We start from the raw sequence: 21159 nt of genomic DNA on the forward strand, positions 1-21159 counted from the left end.
TCCCAACCAGTGGGGATTTCTAATCCTCGGTAGACTGTAAAAACTTACTTCACTTTAGATAAGGCTTTTTATTTTACATTAATCAAGAAACTGTGTTTTCTCTCAGCCTGCTATTAATCCGTTACCAACACTAGGTGGTCCCAATTTAAACACCAAAGGTGTACTTTAAATTAGTTGTGTTTTATTATTATGTGTGGTGATTAGGGCCCCAATCGGTCTTCCAAAGTCCATAGATTATTAAAAGTTGTGATGCTTCTGAGTAAAATCATCAGCACACATCTAACTAAAATCTCTAACAATTTCTAGGTAGTGGAAGCATTCTGGGAGAGAATTTAGAAACTGAAATGTTAAACCTTCTAAGACATTTTGATGGTGTACGAGACGAGAAAAATATATTTGAAACCTGAACTGCCTTAGAAAATGTGGGATTATGGTTACTGTATACAAAATGTATCTAAATTTTATGGTACTGTTATTCTCATCATTTCTTTAGTATTAAAGAGGTACCATTGCCTATTACAATAGTGTGACTAAAACTTCTACATTTAGATACTGTAGGGAGGGGAAGAATCTTCCTCCTCCACCCATGTTAGGGTCTCTGGCAGGGGCCCCACAAGTTAGACTGACAGAAGACAGATTAACAAGAGAAAAGTAAGCAAATTTATTAATGCTTGTGGCGTATACACATGGGAACACTAGCCATGAGTAACTCAAAAGGGTGGTAAGAACTTGAGTTTATATAGCGTCTTAACAAAAGAACAACAAATTTTGAGTAGTGACGAGACAAAGGAAAAGGACTTTGAGCTTCTAGGGGAAGCAAATGTGAGAAGGCAAATATGTCGGAAAACTAATGGTAGAGAAGGTCTAGTGTTACCAAGGTTTGTTATATAGATTCCCCCAGTGCCATCTCTGGGCTGTTAAGTTTTTAGACTCTTAAAGTTGTCTCCAGTGATTAACTTCTGTCCTTCCTGGTAGAGCCGGGAGAGGGAATACTTTTACAAACTTATGTCCTACTTTTGGGCAAATAAGGGGAGAGCAGAGAGCTTTTCCCATATCTGCTTCTATTGTTGAATAGAATAGTTTGTATGCCCAATGCACAGTGAGGCCAAACCAAAACATTGGACTATGGAGCACAGAAAGGTTTATTGCAGGGCAAAAGCAAGGAGAACGGGTGGCTCGTGCTCAAAAAGCCTGAACTCCTCTTCTCGGGGAAGAGTTTTTATAGGCAAAATTGGTGTTGGGGGGGAACTGCAGGGCGTGTAACCCTCCTCTGACTGGTTGGTGGTGAGGTAACAGGGAGCTGTTCCAGGAATCTCAATCATCAGCCTTCTGGTTCCAGCCAGTCAGGGGTCCACCACGAGGGCCCTAGTTCCTGCAGAAGAACTCAGAGGTATGTACCAAAGTATTATGCACATCCCCTGAGGAGGAACCAGGACCCTGCCCCATCCTGCACTGTTGTTTCTTTCTGTATTCCCTCACTCCCCTAATTAGTAACTGTTTGAATCTGCCCTTTGGAGCTCAGAGAATGTCTAGGAAGCTTTCCTACAAACAAGAAGGGGACACGGAAAGGCTTTGCTGCCTGGGAGGGCCCCACAGCATCCTGCTTGGTTTCATTTCTCAGTTGCCTTCAGCTCAAAATAATCCTTATGCCAAAGTAGCATATTCTGCTACCCTTCAATACCAAAACAGTGGCTTTGTGCTTTAAGCCTGCAGTGGTCCGTGTGGTCAGGGACAGAAATACCAGTAAGGAAGGTCAGAGATGGAGACTGGCAGCTGTGGTTTGAGGTAAGATGGAGGAAATCATAGCGAGGATGGTGAAAAGCAGGATGGGGCTAGAGCATTCTGCAGGGTCTCCTTTCCTTTAAAAAAATAAGTTAGTACAGAATAATAATAACAAATGTATTTTCAGTCATTGTTCTTGAATATGTGATGAACTCTCTGAGTATAGCAATTCATATCCCCTTGAGTTCTGAAAAACTTTCTTGAACGCTTTCTTTGATTATAACTTTCCTGTTTTTTCCTGTGCTCTTTCTTGAACTCCTACTAATCACATATTGAATTTTCTAGATGACTTTTTTAGTGCTCTTACCTTTTCTCTCAATTTTCCATCTTTCTGTCTTGTTCTACTTTCTGAGATTTTTTTTCCAACTTTATTTTCTGATTACCATGAATTTCCAAGACGTTTCTTTTAAAAATTCTCTGAATATTTTTTTTTTGGTACCATTTTGTTCTTGTTCAATATCTTTGAGAATGTTAATAATAGTTTTTCTTAACATTATAATTTCCCTACTTAGTTTCTTCTTCCAGGTTCTTTTTTGTTTTAAGCTCTGGCTTTCATATTTATTAGAGTTTCTTCAAATGTCTGTTAATTTTGGCATGGGGGGGGAACGTCCATTCTTATTTTAAAGAAGGCACTTAAAAATGCTGTCTGAAAGCACTTTGCATGAGTGGAGCTTGTTTGCATGGATTTCAGTGCAAGACGATCAGTGCTCTTTTCTCTTAAAATGTCTGGAGATCCCAGGGGAAAAAAAAAAAGATCTGCCTGGAAGTTTTCATCCTGGCTCCCAGTATTCTGGGTGTCTAATAAGGTAAAGGGCTAGGGCAGGTCTGACTTAACATCTGTTTGCAACTTTTACTTAATCCATTGTAGTGAGGATGATGGTCCTACTTTGAACTGTGTTCCTGTCCCCTGTTCTAGCAACTCTCATTTCCCTTTTCCAGACAATAAACTTTCAGTCTTCTCTGGTGTGGAGGACAGCTAGTTGTTCCACTGTGCAAAGTGAGAATCTAAAGGTAACTTTTGAAATGGTCTTTCGACCAGTCCTATTTTCAGCTCCACCTTCACCCCCATTTTGCAAGTTATCTGCACCTCCAATTCCTCATTCTTTTAAGGCCTCTGTTACACGGTTTGCTTTTCATTTTTCCTCCTTCCTGGCTTAGGGTTCTGTTTTCTTGGGATTGCTGTCAGTTGCCACTAGCCCATCTGCTTCCCAGCCTCCTAAACTAGTTGTCTCTTTTGTTCTCTTTGCTTTTTTTTCTCTTTTCTCTTTCATCCCTATATTATCATTTGAGGAGAGTTTTAAGAGGCGATGGAAACTAGTGCACATGTTTAGTTAGACATCTTTTTTAAAATGAGACTCGTCTTTTGATGGAGTGGATTCCATTTTCCCCTCCTTTTCTCCCTGCAAAAAGACTCTGTGGATGCTGGATTGCTTGAGTTTGGGGGATTTGAAAAAACCTGTCAATTGCCTTTAAACATATACTTTATATATTTGCTGATTTCCCTTCCTCTTACGACCTCCCTTTAACCTTTTGCTCTCCCTTTCATCCTGAGGTATCAGCCCACCGCAGGCCAAGGAGAGAACCTGGGATTTTCCTGTATTTTCTTTAGAACACCTGTCTTTTTTTTTTTTTTTTTTTTTTCCTACCGTGTCTTATTCTTTTATTAATGTGTTAATTCTTTCTTTTATATCATTAGTATGCTCACTTTACCACTCTTCAAACTTACTTTGTTTTCTCCAGTTCATGGTTTGGTAAACTTCCTGTTTGTCACACCTGCTAGCTTTACCTCTTAGTGGATTATTTCCTCATATGGTTTATACTTTTCAATTACTTGTTCATTCTTAACTGAGATTACTTTTTCCATGGGAAACCTGTGAACTCTTGCTTATTGAAGAGTCTCTAAGGGGCTATATTGCATTTACTTCTCTTTTGTAATTTACATTAATTTCTTGAAGTTTCTTAAAAACACAGGATGGGAAAACATGGCTTCATCTTTTTTCCTAACCCAGTGACTTTTTTCATAGCCCTGATTTACATTTATGATAGATTCAGAGGTAAGTGCAGTCTTTTTAATTCCAGCTGAACAAGCAGTAAAGTGGAAGGGTTTTAGCTTTTATTTTAAACAAGAGGAATAGGAAAAAAGGAAAGGAATGGAGTGAGGTGTGATGGAAATAAGAGCCTGTGTTCGCCTTTCCCAGGCTTCTGGATGTGAGAGCCGATGGAATTTGGAAACATTGATTATGTCCTAACATGCTTGAGTTGCCAGATTGAGTCTTTGTCCCGGGACTACAGATTAACTTGATGAATATTATAAAACAGACCTGCTGGTTTCAGACCTAGAGAGGCAGTTCATATCTCTTCAGAGTTTTGGTAATTGGGGTCTAAGAATGAAACCCCAGGGGAAAACTATAGTGATTAGTTGTCATTAGAGTTATGCCAAGTTTTCCTTACTCTAATGACAACAAGGCAGAGTTTTCAAATGGTTTTTGCATTTGGCAGTAGACTGGATAGATGGATACTGAAGAAAACCTAGATGATAGAAGAGTTGTCATTCTGATGGTTTGTTGTTGTTTTCTCTCTGGAATGATGGGAAATATCTGAGACTGGAATTTCTTTATGCACTTAAGTTCAGATTTCAGCTTCATCTTTGTGGGTGGTTTGGCTCTTATCCTGAGACCATTATGTTTGGTGAATATGATGGTTTTGGAACCTAATTATACACAGAGGGCAAAAGTTCCAGTTATTTAGAGAAATCTGCAAGCCCATTTCATATTTTTAAAGAAAGCAAATGTAGGAAACATCTATTTTTAATTTTACAATGCAGCCTACGTGTTTAAAAGCATAGAATATGCTTGAAAGAAAAACATCGTTTTTCTTTTCTTTTTTTTTTTTAAATTATTAGCACCTTTAATTATTATTAATTAATTAATTTATTTTTTTGGCTGTGTTGGGTCTTCGTTTCTGCGCGAGGGCTTCCTCTAGCTGCGGCAAGTGGGGGCCACTCTTCATCGCGGTGCGCGGGCCTCTCACCATCGCGGCCTCTCTTGTTGCGGAGCACAGGCTCCAGACGCGCAGGCTCAGTAATTGTGGCTCACGGGCCTAGCCGCTCCGCGGCATGTGGGATCTTCCCAGACCAGGGCTCGAACCCGTGTCCCCTGCATTAGCAGGCAGACTCTCAACCACTGCGCCACCAGGGAAGCCCTCGTTTTTCTTTTCTAAACACAAGTAATATGTCTTTATCAGAGAAATTAGAAAACACTGGAAAAAATAAAGCCAAAAATTATTTCATAATTTTATCACCCAAAGGTAACAGTTCAAAGGTGATATACACCTTCTAGACTTTTTTCCTATGGATGTTCGCGATACATGTGTGTTTCCAAAAATGGTATCATTCTCTTTTGTAACCTGTTTGACAAAACTGTATATACACATATATATATAAATACGTATCACAATAAATATAGAAGTATAGTCTAGTCTTTAATGGAGGCTTAGTATTCTGTTATATCATGATGTATTTAATTCTCAGTTTTAGGTTGTTTCTAATTTTTGCCACAATAAATGATTCTTTGAATTTTCTGTTACTAAATGTTTACGTTCCATCAGAGAAGACCCAAACGGAGGCCTGGTATATAGGAAATGGAATGAGCTAGTCTTGCTGGTGGTAGGACTTTCCAAGAAATGGATGAAATGGTTTTGTATTTCACACTGTCAGAGAACCACTGGAATCATGATTTATAGCATACAATTGACATGGCTGGTTTCTTGTCATTGTGTTATATATTCTACCTTTGTCAGCCAAAAATCATCTTTCCCTCTGGAACACTGAGGGCTCCTACATTGGAATGGGTCATTAGGGAGGGAGATACAAAAAGGGAGGCTATCAGTTGGGTTAGTTATAGGGCAACTGCAGAGAAAGAATACATTTCAGATATTGCAGAATCAAAATATTAAACATCATTAAATAAGGCAGAGAGGAGACCCAAAGATGTCCATATGAGGCTCTTCTAACAGTTTAAGTGGACCAAGAGGCAAATATGTTTACTTCAGCAAGCTCTTCTTTCTTGCATCTCAGCCAAATAGGCCAGCATATACTTAGTTCAAGGAGCCATTTCAAAAGGGATGGTTTGCTAACCAGAGTTGACTATGGAATTGTGAACACTGCACGTAATAGCAATTTAAAAGAAATTACGATTTAAAGGTTAAAGCATCAAAAGTCATCTAAAATCTCCTCAACAATAGATTGAAACTGTGTGGTTGTTATCTAGCCATTTTTTCTTCTTCAGATAAATACAATTTTATGAATTCTGCCTATTTAAGTTAATTCTTTACTTGTTAAATAACAACCAAAAAATTTTACAGCTAATTAGATTGGTTTGGAGAAAAGCATTCAGGAGCTATCCAGATTGAGTCAGAGAAGGCTTAACACCTACCTCATGAGTATTTCAGTGGGCTGCATTGCCCTAAAAGGTCCATTAGGTTACTGTTGACTTTTATGGAAAGTTCTAGTAGATGTAAGGACCTTTATCTGGACTTGAAGCGTTTACAAAAAGGCAGTTCGTCTGTTTCAGAATAAGATAGTATCAATTTTTTTTTTCTATTTATTTTATTTATTTATTTTTTGGGGCTGCGTTGGGTCTTTGCTGCTGCACGTGGACTTTCTCTAGTTGTGGCGAGTGGGGGCTACTCTTCGTTATGGTGCGCGGGCTTCTCATTGCAGTGGCTTCTCTTGTTGTGAAGCACGGGCTCTAGGCACGTGGGCTTCAGTAGTTGCAGCACGCGGGCTCAGCAGTTGTGGCTTGCGTGCTCTAGGGCACAGGCTCAGTAGTTGTGGCACACAGGCTTAGTTGCTCCGTGGCATGTGGGATCTTCCCGGACCAGGGCACAAACCCGTGTCCCCTGCATTGGCAGGCGGATTCTTAACCACTGCGCCACCAGGGAAGCCCCATAATATCACTTCTTGATTTGTATTTCTCTTTAACAAAGTACCCACAGGTACTTTCATGTTATAAAGTCTGAGCTAAATATTACATGCTCACCAAATTTTGATATTGCATGAAGTTGATTATATAAGCTAGTAGAGTAAAATCATGTGTGTGCCCCACGTTGCTTTTGTTCTTAGAGATTTGATACATGGAGCGTGGAGCGGGAAGTTTACTTGGCAATTACGCTATGTACTGCTTCCTACTTTCATTTGCCATTATCAGCATTTAGAAACATCTGGAACTTCTCTATAGTTTCTTCACTGATATGCCATCTATGTTTGTTCAGTCTTGGGTCCATCGTGCCTTAAAAAAAGTATGAAAATTCAATTCTTAATTTCATGGCCTTTGTTTTAGAAGTTCATTGAATCTTCAAAGGAGAATAAATTATATTCAGTATAATCATTTCTTACGTTTTAATGTATTGCTTTATGTTATCCAAACCACTGTCAGGTACATGTGAATTCCCTTAATTAATGGAACAAGCAAATGGAATGAACTATTCCACTATAGGAAACTGAGGCCCTGATATTGGAGTACAAGTTAATGCCAGAATAAGCATTAAAACTCAGATTTTCTGAGCATTTTCTGTGTGGATAGTTGTACTGTGTATTTTGTGGTATTCTAATTTTTGAAAAATTGTGTTCAGTATGTAATTCACAAGGTTGCTTTTTGTTAATGCAACAATGTCTTGTTCCTAGACAATGTCAGGTAACAAGATAATATAACAGATTCTTTTTGAATAAGGATAAATGTTCATAAATGAGTTATTTAGTGATTTTGCTGGTTAATGTTTTTTTTTCAGTACCAGGATAATTGCTTTAACTTATTTTTTCTTTTTTTAGATGTCTGGCTTTGATGATTATTTATAAAGAGGTTATAGTGTGTGGTGGAATATTATCTAATGCCTTTTTTAATATTAAAGCCTAAAATACCTATTTTAAGAATTGGAGCTGAATTGTATTCACAGATTTATTTTTTATTTAGTTAAAACCTTGGTGAGTTTAGAATATATAATGAAGTGTTCTTCCTGCCCTTTATCTTCTAGGACTCCTTAAGTTTTAAAAAGAATTTTCAGATTATCTTTCATACATTCTCAAATCTGTGAGACCATTGACTATTTATAGTGGGAAAGCCCTGAAAAGCATCTTGAGTCTCTGCCTAGACCCAGGACTAACTCTTTGCTATGTATGAGATTTTAGACAAATCACCATCTCCCTGGACTGTAGTTTACTTATGTCCAAAAGTTACAGATGCATGAGAGTTCCAGCACCTCTTCCGTCTCTCAAATTCTGTAGTGTTTTGGAATAAAGAGTTTATGTACAGCTTTTTTTCTTTTATTACATCTTCCCAGTTCTGAGAACTAAGTCTAATGATGTGAGCACTACGTTATTTCTTAACTTTCTCCCAGTAATGGATTCAGGGTGGCTTTTCTGGAGGATGGTGGTAGTAGTTGTTTTCTGAGTCCGGCCTAACATACAGTCTTCTGGGTCTAGATATGAAAGCAGTTTGCCTTTCCCTTCTCAGAAACACCACAGTATGTTCTAAGTTGAGTGTATGGGTCCAGGGGACAGTCACTGCCTCACCTCTCCTCCTACAGCCAGGCTCTGGGGTCAGTGAGTAAGTCCTCATCTTTTAGCTGTGGCCTTTGAAGCACTGAGTAGCTGCCCAATAGTTACTTCCATAGAAATGAGGTTTTTCCCTATCACGTGATTTCAGCATCAGCTGCAGGGAAACTACGTGTATGCCTTGATTTTCAAGCTTCAAATCTTGCTTGAAATATAAATTTTCTTTTCTCATGAAATTCTGAAAGATGTGTTTCCTCATGTGTGTCCGAATGATTTGGGCTTTTAAAAATGCCATTTGGAAGTGGCAGCTTCATTAAATAGTTATGAAATGTCACTATGGGCCCTGTTGGGCAAATAGAAAGGAAGCAGGATATTACAAAAAAGAGCAAGACATATTTCTTGGCGTAATTAATAGCTTTCATTCCTTTTACATGCTCGTCACAGCAGTAGCAGCTTGTGTGAAGGTAGGTAAGGTAGTTGTTAATCCCATTTTCCAGAGGAATCTGAGCTTGAAGAGGTTAAAGGATTTTGTCAAGAAGAGACGTAGCTGAGTTGGGTCTCAACTGCAGGCTCCCCGCCTCACGCAGCTGGTGCTCTTTCTACCACATCGTGCACACAAGACAGTGAAATGATATTTTGTGGCACAGATATCAGTGACGTAGGAATTCGGAGAGGGGGGAAGATTGTGAAGGAGTGGCCTGGAAAGGCTTTGCAGAGAAGGACCTTAAAGGCTAAGGGAAGAATCTGGAACTTGTTGAAGAGGATTCGAAGGAGCATTCCAAATTGGGGGGAATCATAGGAACTGTCTTAAGGAGTGAACAGTTTTTTGTCCTAGTCAATTAATGGAAGCTATTGGTTTATCTTGCTGTCTCTTAAGAATTCTACTGGCTGTCTCAGACTGCCTGACGGACTTGCTTTTTGCAAGATTAGTGTTCCTTCATTTGGATAGAAGCTTGCAATGCCAGAGAGAGAGAGTGTGTGCACGTGCGTGTGTGTGTCTCATGGCCCTATATGGTCTCCTACCATTTGATATTTTTCTATTTTGAAGATGATTGTGTCTGAAGAGGAGATTATCTGACTGTTTCCTCATCAAAGAGAAGTGAAATAGTACCTTGGCCTTGGTCTGTTCTTTGTGGTTCTGAGGGGTTTTCCCTCCTGGTAGACTTCCTGCATCAATCAGGCAAGGGGAGAAGTGAAGAACCTATATGAAAAGCCCATGTTCATTTCCCTGGGCCTGAACATTCAATCGAGGATTTTTCTTTAGAGTTCTCATAACCACTTCAAGCTGTTGAGCGTTCCCTCGGCTCTTATCCTAATTCTGCTGAGGAATATTTGGAGAGAGGTTTGGGGTCTGATGCCAAGAGATTCCCTTTCGTACAGGACCTTCTGCCAGGACTCCCATTTGGTGGGTGTCTTCTTGTCACTCTAGGTAGTAGTAGTGATGATTGAAGCCCCTCTGCAGTGGTTTTTAAGTGGCCAGAGATTCACTTTGGTTTCATATTTCTTTCTGGAGGATGCCCATCTTATTCTCCTTGACCATTCAAGTTGTTTGAAAGCAATTTTCAGTATCAATGGCATTTTCAGTAGTTTTACTTTCCATTAAACCATCTACATGTTGCTAGTTATAAGGGACATTCCCTTAGATATTGAGTAGATATTGATTGAGCACCTTTTGGGCCCTGGGAAGGTAAGATACCTGGATGCTTAAAGATTGTAGCCCTTCCACGGTCACTCATAGCCCCCTGGGACAGTCTAGACAGACACTTGACCACAAGGGAATATGTCAGGAAGGTGCACAGCACTGTAGATGTTCAGAAGAGAGAATGCCCAACTCTTTTGCAAGGTCTGGAATAGCTTTTAAGCTTTGCTGCCATTTGGTTGATTGTTATTTGGTCTGGGAAGTTGGAAGTTGGACATATTGTCCATTTTCATTCCAGAGTCAGATTTGGGGGTTCAGTAGGGACAAGTTTGGACTTTGAAATCAGAAGACCTGAGTTCAGGTCCTCTTTGTGCCAGTACCTCCCAGTGTGTCCATAGGGAGTTCATAGTTACTAAGGAGAAAAAGCGGTGGAGAGCAGGACAGCCTTGATGAAGTCAGTTTAAGAAATCCTGGTAGAGTTTCTTTACTGGAGGATTTCCAGGAGATTCTAACATGCTAATGTGTACTGCTGGCCCTAGGAAGGATTACGGTATGCAGTTCCTAGGCTCATTTGAATTTTTTTTTTAAAGCATGGAGCCTTTTATCAGATTATTATTCCACAAAGCATACTTAGGAAACACTGTCGTCACTGATTTCTATCTCTTAAACCTACAAACCTGTGCAGTTTTTTTTTTTTTTTTTTGCAATTAACACAACTTTATTTTATTTTATTTTATTTTGTTTTTTATTTTTTGGGCACGCCCTGAGGCATGTGGGATCTTAGTGCCCGGACCAGGGATCAAACCCACGCCCCCTGCATTAGAAGTGCAGAGTCTTAACCACCAGACTGCCAGGGAAGTCCCAACACAACATTCTTTTGAGATAAAAAAAAAGTTAGCCCACTATTGGAGAGTGTGTTTTCGTCATGAGCTATAGCGTACCGTTAACTATTGGATATGATAGAAAATTTGAGAAAGATAAAAAGACCCTACCTTTTTTTTACTGAGGCGTAATTGACAAATAACTTTAGTTTTATATTCTACAATAATTTGATATGTGTGTACCCTACAAAGTGATCACCACAACAAGTCTAGTTGCCATCGGTCACCATATAATTGACTCCTCTTTCACCGATTTCGCTCACCTCCAACCCTCCTCTCCTCTGGTAACCACCAATGTCTTCTTTGTATCTGTAAGTTTTGTTTTGTTTTGGTTTGTTTTTTTTTTTTTTTTTTTGGATTCCACATATAAGTGATATCATATGACTTATTTCACTTAGCATAATACCCTCTAGGTCCATCCATGTTGTCACAAATGGCAAGTGTACACTGTTGGTGGGAGTGTAAATTGATGCAGCCACTATGGAAACCAGTATAAGGGTTCCCAAAAAAACTGAAAGAGAACTACCATGTGATCCAGCTATTCCACTTCTGGGTATTTATCTGAAGAACAGGAAAACACTAATTCAAAAAGGCATATATACCCCTTTGTTCATTGCAGCATTATTTACAATACCCAAGATATGGAAATAACCTGTGTGCATCCATGGATGAATGGCTAAAGAAGATGTAGTGTATATATTTACAATGGAATGCTACTCAGCCATAGAAAACAAAAACAGAAACAAAAAAGCAGACCCTTTTTAGTGCTAGGTTGTGTATCATCAACTTTCACATGTGGTGTTTAAAGTACTGACAACAACCCTGTGAAGGAGATATTTGATTATGTCCATTTTACAGATTAATAAGCTGAAGTTCAAGTAGTAGGTTATGCACGGAGATGCTGAAAGTCAAACTATGGTCTGTCTTTTGCCAAAGGCCATGTTTCATTAACCATGATGCTTTGTTATAGAGCTAGGTCTTTCATTTTTAACTTTTCTTTTTTTTTTTTCATTTTAAATGATTATTACAAAATTAATGCATGCTTATTAAAGAAAAGTAGGTGGGAGAGAAGTAGAAAATGTCCCCAAGCCCATCATCAAGTAGAACTTCAGTCAGTATGTGATATATTTCTTTCCCATGTTAATGTTATGTTCATTAACCATAATTGTGGTTAAATATATGTATATGTAATATATATACATTTTTATACATATATTTATACATAAATAAATTTATAAAACTTTGAATTCTGCTTTTGAATCTCCCCTCCAGATGTGCATTTTGGTTATTGCCACATCACTGGTTAAGTATTTTAATAAATAAATATAGTAAACCAGGACTTGGAAACTTGTAGCTCTTTTATGCAAGCTGCCACTTGACCACGGGCAGGTTCCTTGACCTTCTGGTACTCAGTTTCCTCACACATAAGTGAGGGAGTTGGTTCAGAGCACTGATTTTGAAATTATGGTATCCCACGAAACCTCCTGGAGGCTGGGAGTAAAGATATCATCAGAGCAAGGAGGACCCTGGCCCTTCATTCCATCTGTTTCAACCTAAACATCTACATTTGTAACTCTTTTATAGATTTGGGGTCCAAGCACATTTGGAAAAAGGAACTCACTGATTTTTTATAGAAGAGTATAAAATTGTTGGACCAGATGATCCTGAAGCTCAACATTTCTGTGATTCTCTTTTATGATATCTATTAAGACTAACCAGGGAATCAGTGGTCCCTTAAACTAATACATGTTTGAAAACTATGGACTTTACCAGTAACTGATTTTCCATTTTCCTTATGCATGTTAAGGTTTTGCATTTTGAGGGGATTGATTTTCGAGTCCCAGTGTCTTGACTTTTTCTCTTGCCTCCACAGAAGGAAGAATCTTGTTCAAAAATGAGGTGAATTAATGCTCAAGCACTCAAGAACCCCGAACAGCTACATGAAGTGTTTAAAAACTGCCCTGACCACCTCGCCACACAAGTCTGTCATGAGGCCTGACAGGATGAGTGCACCACGGAGGCGCAGTGTCCTGCCCTGCAGGAACGGTGACTGCTGACCTGCCGGGAGCAAGCGGGGGGCCGCATGCTGTCTGCCAGTACAATGAAGGAAGTGGTTTATTGGTCACCCAGGAAGGTGGCAGACTGGCTGCAGGAGAATGCTATGCCAGAGTACTGTGATCCTCTGGAACATTTCACAGGCTGCGACTTGATCAACCTAACCCAGGAGGATTTCACAAAACCCCCCCTGTGCCGAGTCTCCTCCGACAATGGGCAGCGGCTCTTGCACATGATAGAGACCCTGAAGATGGAGCACCACTTGGAAGCACACAAGAACGGCCACGCCAATGGGCACCTCTGCATTGGCACAGACATCCTCGCCCCTGACGGCAGCTTCAGCATCAAGGTCAAACCCAACGGGATGCCAAATGGGTATAGGAAGGAGATGATAAAGATCCCCATGCCAGAACCAGAGCGCTCCCAGTACCCCATGGAGTGGGGCAAGACTTTCCTGGCCTTTCTTTATGCACTTTCCTGCTTTGTTCTCACCACAGTGATGATCTCGGTCGTCCATGAACGAGTACCTCCTAAGGAGGTGCAGCCTCCACTACCGGACACGTTTTTTGACCATTTTAACCGGGTGCAGTGGGCCTTTTCTATTTGTGAAATTAATGGCATGATCCTTGTAGGACTCTGGTTAATTCAGTGGCTGCTCTTAAAATACAAGTAAGTAAAGCAAAAGCTTGCGGATTCAGTGATTGGGGTTTCTCACTGCAGATGTTTAATATTCATTATTGGGAAATGAAATTTATCAAGCAGTAGGAATCAAAGCACATTTCTCTCTCTTTTTTTTTTTTTTTTTTTTTTAAACCACATATTCTGTTGAACCAACTAAAGCTCTGGCAACTTTAAGAAAGTTCTGTGCTTGTTGCCTGTTTTGTACAAGATTCATACAGAATGATGAGTAGAATCGTTAGAGATGAGGTTTTTCTATTTTCACTTCACAGGAAAGAAAACCCTCAGACATCTTCAGAGTGTACAGGCTATTGAACCACAGAAAAACTACCCAGTCTTGGTGTTTTAAACCCATCAAATCAGTTGTCAGACAGTTGGCCTATGGGCCATGAGTGGCTGTGTAGCTTTTCCCACACAGAGTCAGATATCTAGAACTTAGCAATGTGTATTTAAAGATGTTTCACACAAAGAATTCAGAACAGCTAGTCCAGAGTGGCTTGGACTAGTGGGAGAATGGTACCCACAGGGAATGACTTTAGGTGGGATATGGATGAAGGTACATGGCTTTCCACCTTTTATAGAATGTGTGGCATTTAAAGCAGTATTCTTTTCAAGTTTCTCAGGGTTTTTAAACAGGTATCTCCTTTCAGTTTCAGGTGGATCCAAAGTGGCTTTCATGTCCCAAGCTCTAAACTCAATGCAGACAAGCTGTTTGCTTGGGTTGCCTGTAGCGAACTAAACACCTACATTGCCCTCATCTTTGGTGTCTGATTTTTTCCATTAGCGGAACATCTTTATGGCTTCCATGCATGGGAGTTGGAAATTGGTTTGCTAAGGATCTGAGTTTCTCTCTGGTGGACTGTGTCTCATGACCCACAGTATGGTTGAATATTAAGGAGATCATCTTAAATCAAGAAAACAAAATGCAGACTGAGAATTTATGTTGAACTTTAACGGAAATGATGAGTTTTTTTCCTGGTACGTTTCATAAGGTCTGTGTTTTTTTTACCTTATAAATTATGTATCTACAAGTGGAAATAGAAGCAATTCCTGACTCTTTGCCAGGAAAGGACTATCTTAACCTTGTATAAAGGAAGTAATTTAAGTGACCAGTTTTTATTTGGGGGCTGGTTTGACAATCCTGGAGTTTAAGCTAAATTTGAAATAGGAGCAATGGCCTGGGATGCATTTGATTTGGTGGAAGACTGTTTTTTGTTTGCTTTAGTTTTAAGAGGCTAAGTAGATAAGAATAGGCCTTAGAAATATGAGATGATCAAAATTTATTAATTACATTGTTCAGGCTGTCAAACTTCAGTTCTGCTTTTGACTTTCAAGCTTTTTTCCCTAGAAGCTCATTAGAAAACAATGCCCGTACGTTTTGCCACTTCAGAGGCAAGGTCAACTCAGATTAGGTTTCCTGGGGTCTTCCTGATTTTTGTTGTTTTGTTTATATGAGTTTGTTTTCTGGTTTTTATCAAAATTCTTACATGCAACCTAATAATTTACTGCCCCAGTATATATCATTACATACTTGTACATAACATGTGCAGGTTCAAATCTTTCACAGAACTGTGACTTTTGAATAATTTTATTGTTCTAAGAAGTGTCCTAACCATAGGGATAATTTCTTTAAAGTATATTACTATTTATATTTCTCTCAGCAGGGACTTTTCCTCAAATCTGTTTCCTTTAAGCTTTCTAATTTCATGTTTTACCGGTATTTAGTACTGTAGTCATTTGTATATTTAAATTGTTCTACAGCCATAAATCAGTTGACTCACGCCTTGGGCAAAATTAACCCAGGGCTAGGACACAGGCAGCCTGCGCTCCGGCCCCAGCCATGCCCTCACATGCTGGGTGGTGTGCATGAATCTGCAAATCTCAGGAGCCTTGTTTTTCTCACAGATAAATAAAGACCTCTCAGTCTGGATGATTTCTATTGTTCTATACAACTCGGTTTTATTTGATTCTAACATTATTGAATGGGCCAGTTATGTTTGAGTATTATCAACTGCAGAGCATTTTTCGTCCAGAGTACATCCAACTAAGGATTCTTTAAGGTCCTCTCTCTGGTTTCCACGTCAGCAGGATAACCCAACTGTTGTCATGATAATCCTAGGCATCCCCACCCTTGTCCTGCTACTGGGACGCATCTCTGGCTTCCCATCTCCGTCCTTGAGACCTGTCTTCAGTGTGTGTGGCACACCAGACATGGAAGAGGTAGGAAGAAAGATAGAGCTTGACATACCAAGCAGTGGGTATTAATGAGCTCCCTTTCCCTGGCCTTCATAAAGAAGATTAAACTGTTTCATACAGTCAGAGAGATCCCTTGTTTCTAGTTATTTGGCTATGGCAGTGTAACAGTTTTATTGTTAGGCATGTTGGGGAAATGGATCCTTCTGGTTATGGAATATTCTGTTTAAAAGTGATAACCATTCTGTTTGTGCTTGACTCTTCTGACACTTGACCCCTCTCCCCAACCTCCACCAGGAGGTTTGCTACTTAGGAGTATGTCCAGACCTCCTAGGAATTAAACCTGCCTGGTCAATAATTTCCAAAGGGACATTTTAATTTTACTTTGATTTTAAGAGTCTTAGAGCCTTTAAAAATCATCCTATTCCTTCTTGCTTCTTTATCTTCTACTTTTTAGAGAAGAATCAGGGGCTGAAACTGTAGAGGATGACTTATTGAGAAATGATATGCCGGAATTTGAGCAGTATCTCCCGACAGCAAACCCTTCAGCCATATGTTCAAGGTGCTAGAAAACATTGGTGCCCGAATTTATGACATTGTGACATTTGGTTCTATCCTTATGCTGTATACAGTTGTCCTTTACTGTTAAACATAAGTTTTGCTTTTTGTACTTAAATTTTTTTTGCCTCCTTTCATTCTTAACATCTCCCCCTCATGTCTATATGTACATATGCTGATATATACATAGGTCCGCATGGGGCTTCCATAACGTCGTGAAGTTGGAAAGCAACAACAATGCCTGTCCTTGACAACTTTTTGATTTTTAAAATTGTAAATAATGTTGTCTCCCCATTTAGAATTGGACTTTCAAGCCACTGACTAGGAAAAATTCCTGGGAAATCTCTGCATTTGTGTCAGACTTCACTGCAAAACAGGTATCCCTTGTTTTAAGAAAGTGTGATTAAAGAATATGTTAAACGGACAGATTTGGTAGGGACTTTCCATGCATGGCTATATCGTGGCTGCCACGATGGCACCCAAATGTGATACAGGTGGCTCAGCGCTATTAGGACGTTGTAAACGCCCACCGAGAAGAAGGCCAAGGAGCGAGCAGGGTGGCAGAATTTCCAAGCCAAGGATTTTCTAGCCACTCGAGAAAGCATTATGACTTAGTATGGTGGTCATAGGTACCTCAAACTCAACTTTTCTAAAACCGGATTTGTCGTCTTTTGCTTTCAACTTCTTCTTCCTCCTACGTGGGCAGTGACATTTCCTAGAAACCTAGAACTTCTCAGTTCCTTTCATATAAATAGTCACTAAGTTCTGTCCATTCTAATTTCAGATTCATTACCTCTTTCCATTCCTACTTAGTGATGAATAGCAGGTGCTCAGATGGAGGCCCAGTTCCTTAGCCTGAAGCCTAGGGTCCTTCATAATCTGACCCCAGGCTGTTCTACCTCATCTCTAGCTACTCTACTCCACGGTTTTCCTTGAACACTTCAAGCTCATATCACAGTCCATTTTATTTATTGTGTGTGTGTCTCCTTCATTGCTAGACTTTTAAGTTCCCCAAAGGAAAAGACCAGATCCTTTTTGTCATTCATCTTTATATCCCACTGCCTGATACAGAGTCTGGCACATAGAAAGTGCTCGTTTAAAATTCATTCATTCATTCAACTTGTATTCACTGAGAATGTACTGTGTGCCAGGCACTGTGGTAGACCCTGAGGGTGCTGCAGTGAGCAGAGGTCCCTGATGTCCTCACGGAGCTTGTATTCTGACCAGGGTGTACCAGTCGTGAACAAATGAATATATAATACCAGGCAGTGATAAGAGAAATGGAGAAAAATAAAGCAGTCTAAAGGGTTAGAAAGCGTTGGGGATAGTGGGGAGGAGGTGGTATTTTAGATTGGGTGATCAGAAAAGTCCTCTAATGAGGTGACAGTTGAGCAGACACCCGAATCAAATGGGGGTGTACCAAGTAGGTGTTTGCGGCAGGAGCAGTCAAGACAGGAGACACAGCAAGTACAGAGTCTCTGAGGTTTACCTGGGGAATAGCCACGGGCCTGTGTGGCCAAGCGAGCTGGGAGGAAGCGGTGACACGGGCTCAGGGAGGTGTGGATGGCATCCTGGGCTGTGGAAAAAGAGGCAGGATTTTTGTTCCAAGTGTGATGATGTCATTAGAGGAGAATGATGTGAACAGATTGGTATTTTAAAAGAAGCCCTCTGGCTGCAGTTTAGAGAATAGGGAAGCAAGAGTGGAAGGTGGGGGGTGGGTGTTAGGATGCCATTACAAATGGTCCAGTTGGAAGATGACCCAAATGTGATGACTCACGTTTGGCCAATGAATACATTTTGTGCTGGGGTGGGGGGAAGGGATAAACTTCCTAGAAGCTATGGCTTCTGTTACGTTTAGAGCTCCTTAATCTTTTATAGCCACAGGGCTGACTTCTGTTACAGTATCTCATACAGGGTTTTTGGGTCTCTCTGTGAATCTCTGAATTTTATATGAAATTTAATGAGGAATGAACCATAGATTGAGATAGAATTCACTAATTTGAGCGCTCTCTCAACGTTGCTTGAATATATTTTACTTCAGAGCAAAGTCAGGTGATGTGTATATTTGTTTTCTGTCATGGCTGCTTTTAGATCAGATATTTGCCTAAAAGGAGTAGCACAAGTCAGTTGGGGAGTGAGGGTAGATAGTAAAAAGGTGAATTAAATATTGCAGGATATATTGATCCACTGGTGGTGTAAAGATTTGAAGAAAAAAGAAAAGGAGCCATTGGATAGTTGGGATGTGGGGTGGAGTTGAAAGAGCTTTGTGGTTGAGGCATTTTGGACATGGAGTAGAATATTCTAGCATAAACAGTTGTATAGAGTTATGGAGAGAGTGGTAGAATGGTCACCAAGTAGGTTCTTTGAAAACTGATCTCATGCCAAAAGGAAAGGAACTAGAGAAGGAAGTGCTGTTGGCAGATCCTGCTTAAGACTTGACATCTCTATTCGGAACTGTTTCTGGGGGCTTCCTTGATCCCTAAGGAAGGAACAGATACAGTTTTCCAGTGTGGCTTTCTCACGATTACATTCTGAGAGTACTGCAGTGGATTTTTAGATGTTTGGCAGCAGTATGTTTTTTATGTTGGGAGACCGCTTTGGAAAATACTTATTTTGTGTTTTTTCCTTTGATAAATGCCCTGGGTTTGGAGGCCTTATTTGTTAGGAGGGTGTCTGCCAACATTAGAAGGTTTATCTACAGCATTTGCCTCTCTCCTGTGAATGGAATGTAATTTCCAAGGACAGAATCCTTGTGCTGATTGGCAACTGCTGCTGTCAGGTGCTAATTTGATTTTTTTTTTTGTTTGTTTCTTTTGTGTCTTATTCAACAGGCTAGACTCTCCACTAACATTTATCTTTCATTTTACCCCAGTTTGATTCCATCAGTGTTTCTTTTCACATTAAGTTGATTGGATCAAAGTACTTATCTCTTTCCTCTTCTAATCCCCAAGGTAGTTTATGACCACAGTTATTGTCAACATTTTTTCAATTGTTTTTTAGTCTCTGATGGTTGTGACTAAGTTACGTTCTTAAAAGCTGTTGATGTAGAGCGTTTGAGATGAAACAGGTCCCTTCAATAGAGTTTATTTTCCAAGTTCCAGAAGAGCCTTTTTTTCAAGGCTGTTTCACTTTATGAGAAATCGACGGTACATTGTGGACCACTAGGCTAGGCTGGTCTCTAATGGAACTTCAGGGCATCTTTACATTTAGTAATTTGTCAAGAATTATTGAAGACTGGTGCTAGGGATGTAGCAGGGAGCAAAACAAAGCTACATAGAGGTTATCTCCTGGGGAATTCTTGTTTGTTTTCACAGCAACATCTCAGGTTTTTAAAGTGCGTGTTGTCCAGACTATCCTAAAGTATAAAACTCATGAGGACAAAAATTCCCTCATGTTATTGCAGCTTTGGGGGCATCTAGCACATTATTTAATTGGCTGATAGACTGTCATATTCCTCTCCAGCCATAAAGCAAGTTAAGAGCTCATAGGTCGTCCCTTCCCTTCCTTTCTTCTCTCTCTACATATGTGCCTGCATCTATTATATACTTACTCAAAGTCTGTTTTCTTCTGTTCCTTTTCATCCATGTTGTCAAAAATCATTATCGCCCTGTTCAAACGGCAGATTCCAAACATTTGAGTGGCGAGAATTTTTTTTTTACATGCACTGTCATTTCATCCAATCAACTCTTTAAGCAGTGTGTTCTCTTGTCTCAGTGAAGATACCTGAGACACAGAAAAGCTGTTGACTTGCCCAAGATCCCACACAGAATATATTGAGGATTGAAGGCTTTTCAGTATAAATCCAGTCTCACCATGTCCTGGTATAATAGGCATCTGTCCTCTGGAAATGTGTTTTCGTAGCAGATATAGTAGCATAGATTCAACATGCAGAGGACAGATAGAATGAAAACAGATCAGTCCTGTGTTGGATAATAAGGTTTATGTGTCATATACCATCCAGGAGACATTCATACTTGCCCCAGGATGGACCTGCCAAACCTGAAAGCTGTCCCAACTTGCCGTTCCACAGTAGTTTGTAGAAAGCGTACTGAGTTCTGTCCTAGTTGACTGCTGTCCTGTGACCTCCTAGGTGTGGTGTGGCATGGGCCTTACTCACCATGGGTCTGGGAAATGCCCTCTGCCTCCGTGCAGTCACGCTTTTCCACTGAAGACTGCTGACCAGGAGCGCCCAACCTTAGACTTTTTCTTGCTGTTTCTAGCAAGTTTTCTCCCCTTGATACTGACCCTGGGCAGCAGAGCCCGGGGTTAAGATCCTGTTTTCCTTCCTGGGGACTTTCCCTGTCCCATTATCTTCCCGTGTAATCTGGACGTCCTAGGCTTTTGCAGGCCTCTGCTCCCCCGCCTTGGAGCTGGGAAGGACAGTCACTCTAGGCACCAGATTCGGTTCCAGGCTCTACCTCACTTCTCATTCTCACTTTGTTAGCTCACAGATGGTCTTACCCGCTTTCACCTCTTCTAATTTTTACCAGTTTAGGTCTCAAGACCTAAATACTAGCCTAAACCCTAGGAATTGTAGGGAAACTAAATTCAGTAATTCCAGCAATTTAGGTTTTAAGTTAACATAAATATTAAAAGAGGCTTTTTAAACTGAGACTTAGGATAAAAGGGAGAGAAAGCAAAAAAAAAAAAAATAATACATTGGTGCAATAAATTAGTTTTCATGAGTTAATTTTTATTTATGACACTAAAGGAAAAACTAAGTAATGTATCTTGCCTGTAGGCCAATTAGAAGGTAAACAAAAAGAAAAAAAATTTACTTACGTTGCCTGAGATAAATAATGCTAACATCTGGTTTCATATTC

General features: G+C 40.0%; 1 protein-coding gene across 15 annotated transcripts in view; it reads left to right on the forward strand.

Annotated features, from left to right (window-relative positions):
• Positions 1-21159, forward strand: part of SGMS1 (sphingomyelin synthase 1) — a 295457-nt gene that overhangs the window by 244773 nt on the left and 29525 nt on the right. For all 15 annotated transcript variants that reach the window (XM_082423837.1, XM_082423836.1, XM_082423829.1 and 12 more), the window contains one exon: positions 12726-13576. In XM_082423837.1, the coding sequence (XP_082279963.1) occupies positions 12936-13576 (641 nt within the window). In that variant the 5' untranslated portion in view covers positions 12726-12935. The remainder of the gene's footprint in view (positions 1-12725; positions 13577-21159) is intronic.

This window comes from Balaenoptera physalus, assembly GCF_965194825.1.
Source record: "Balaenoptera physalus genome assembly, chromosome: 14".
In the NCBI taxonomy this organism is placed as follows: domain Eukaryota; kingdom Metazoa; phylum Chordata; class Mammalia; order Artiodactyla; family Balaenopteridae; genus Balaenoptera; species Balaenoptera physalus.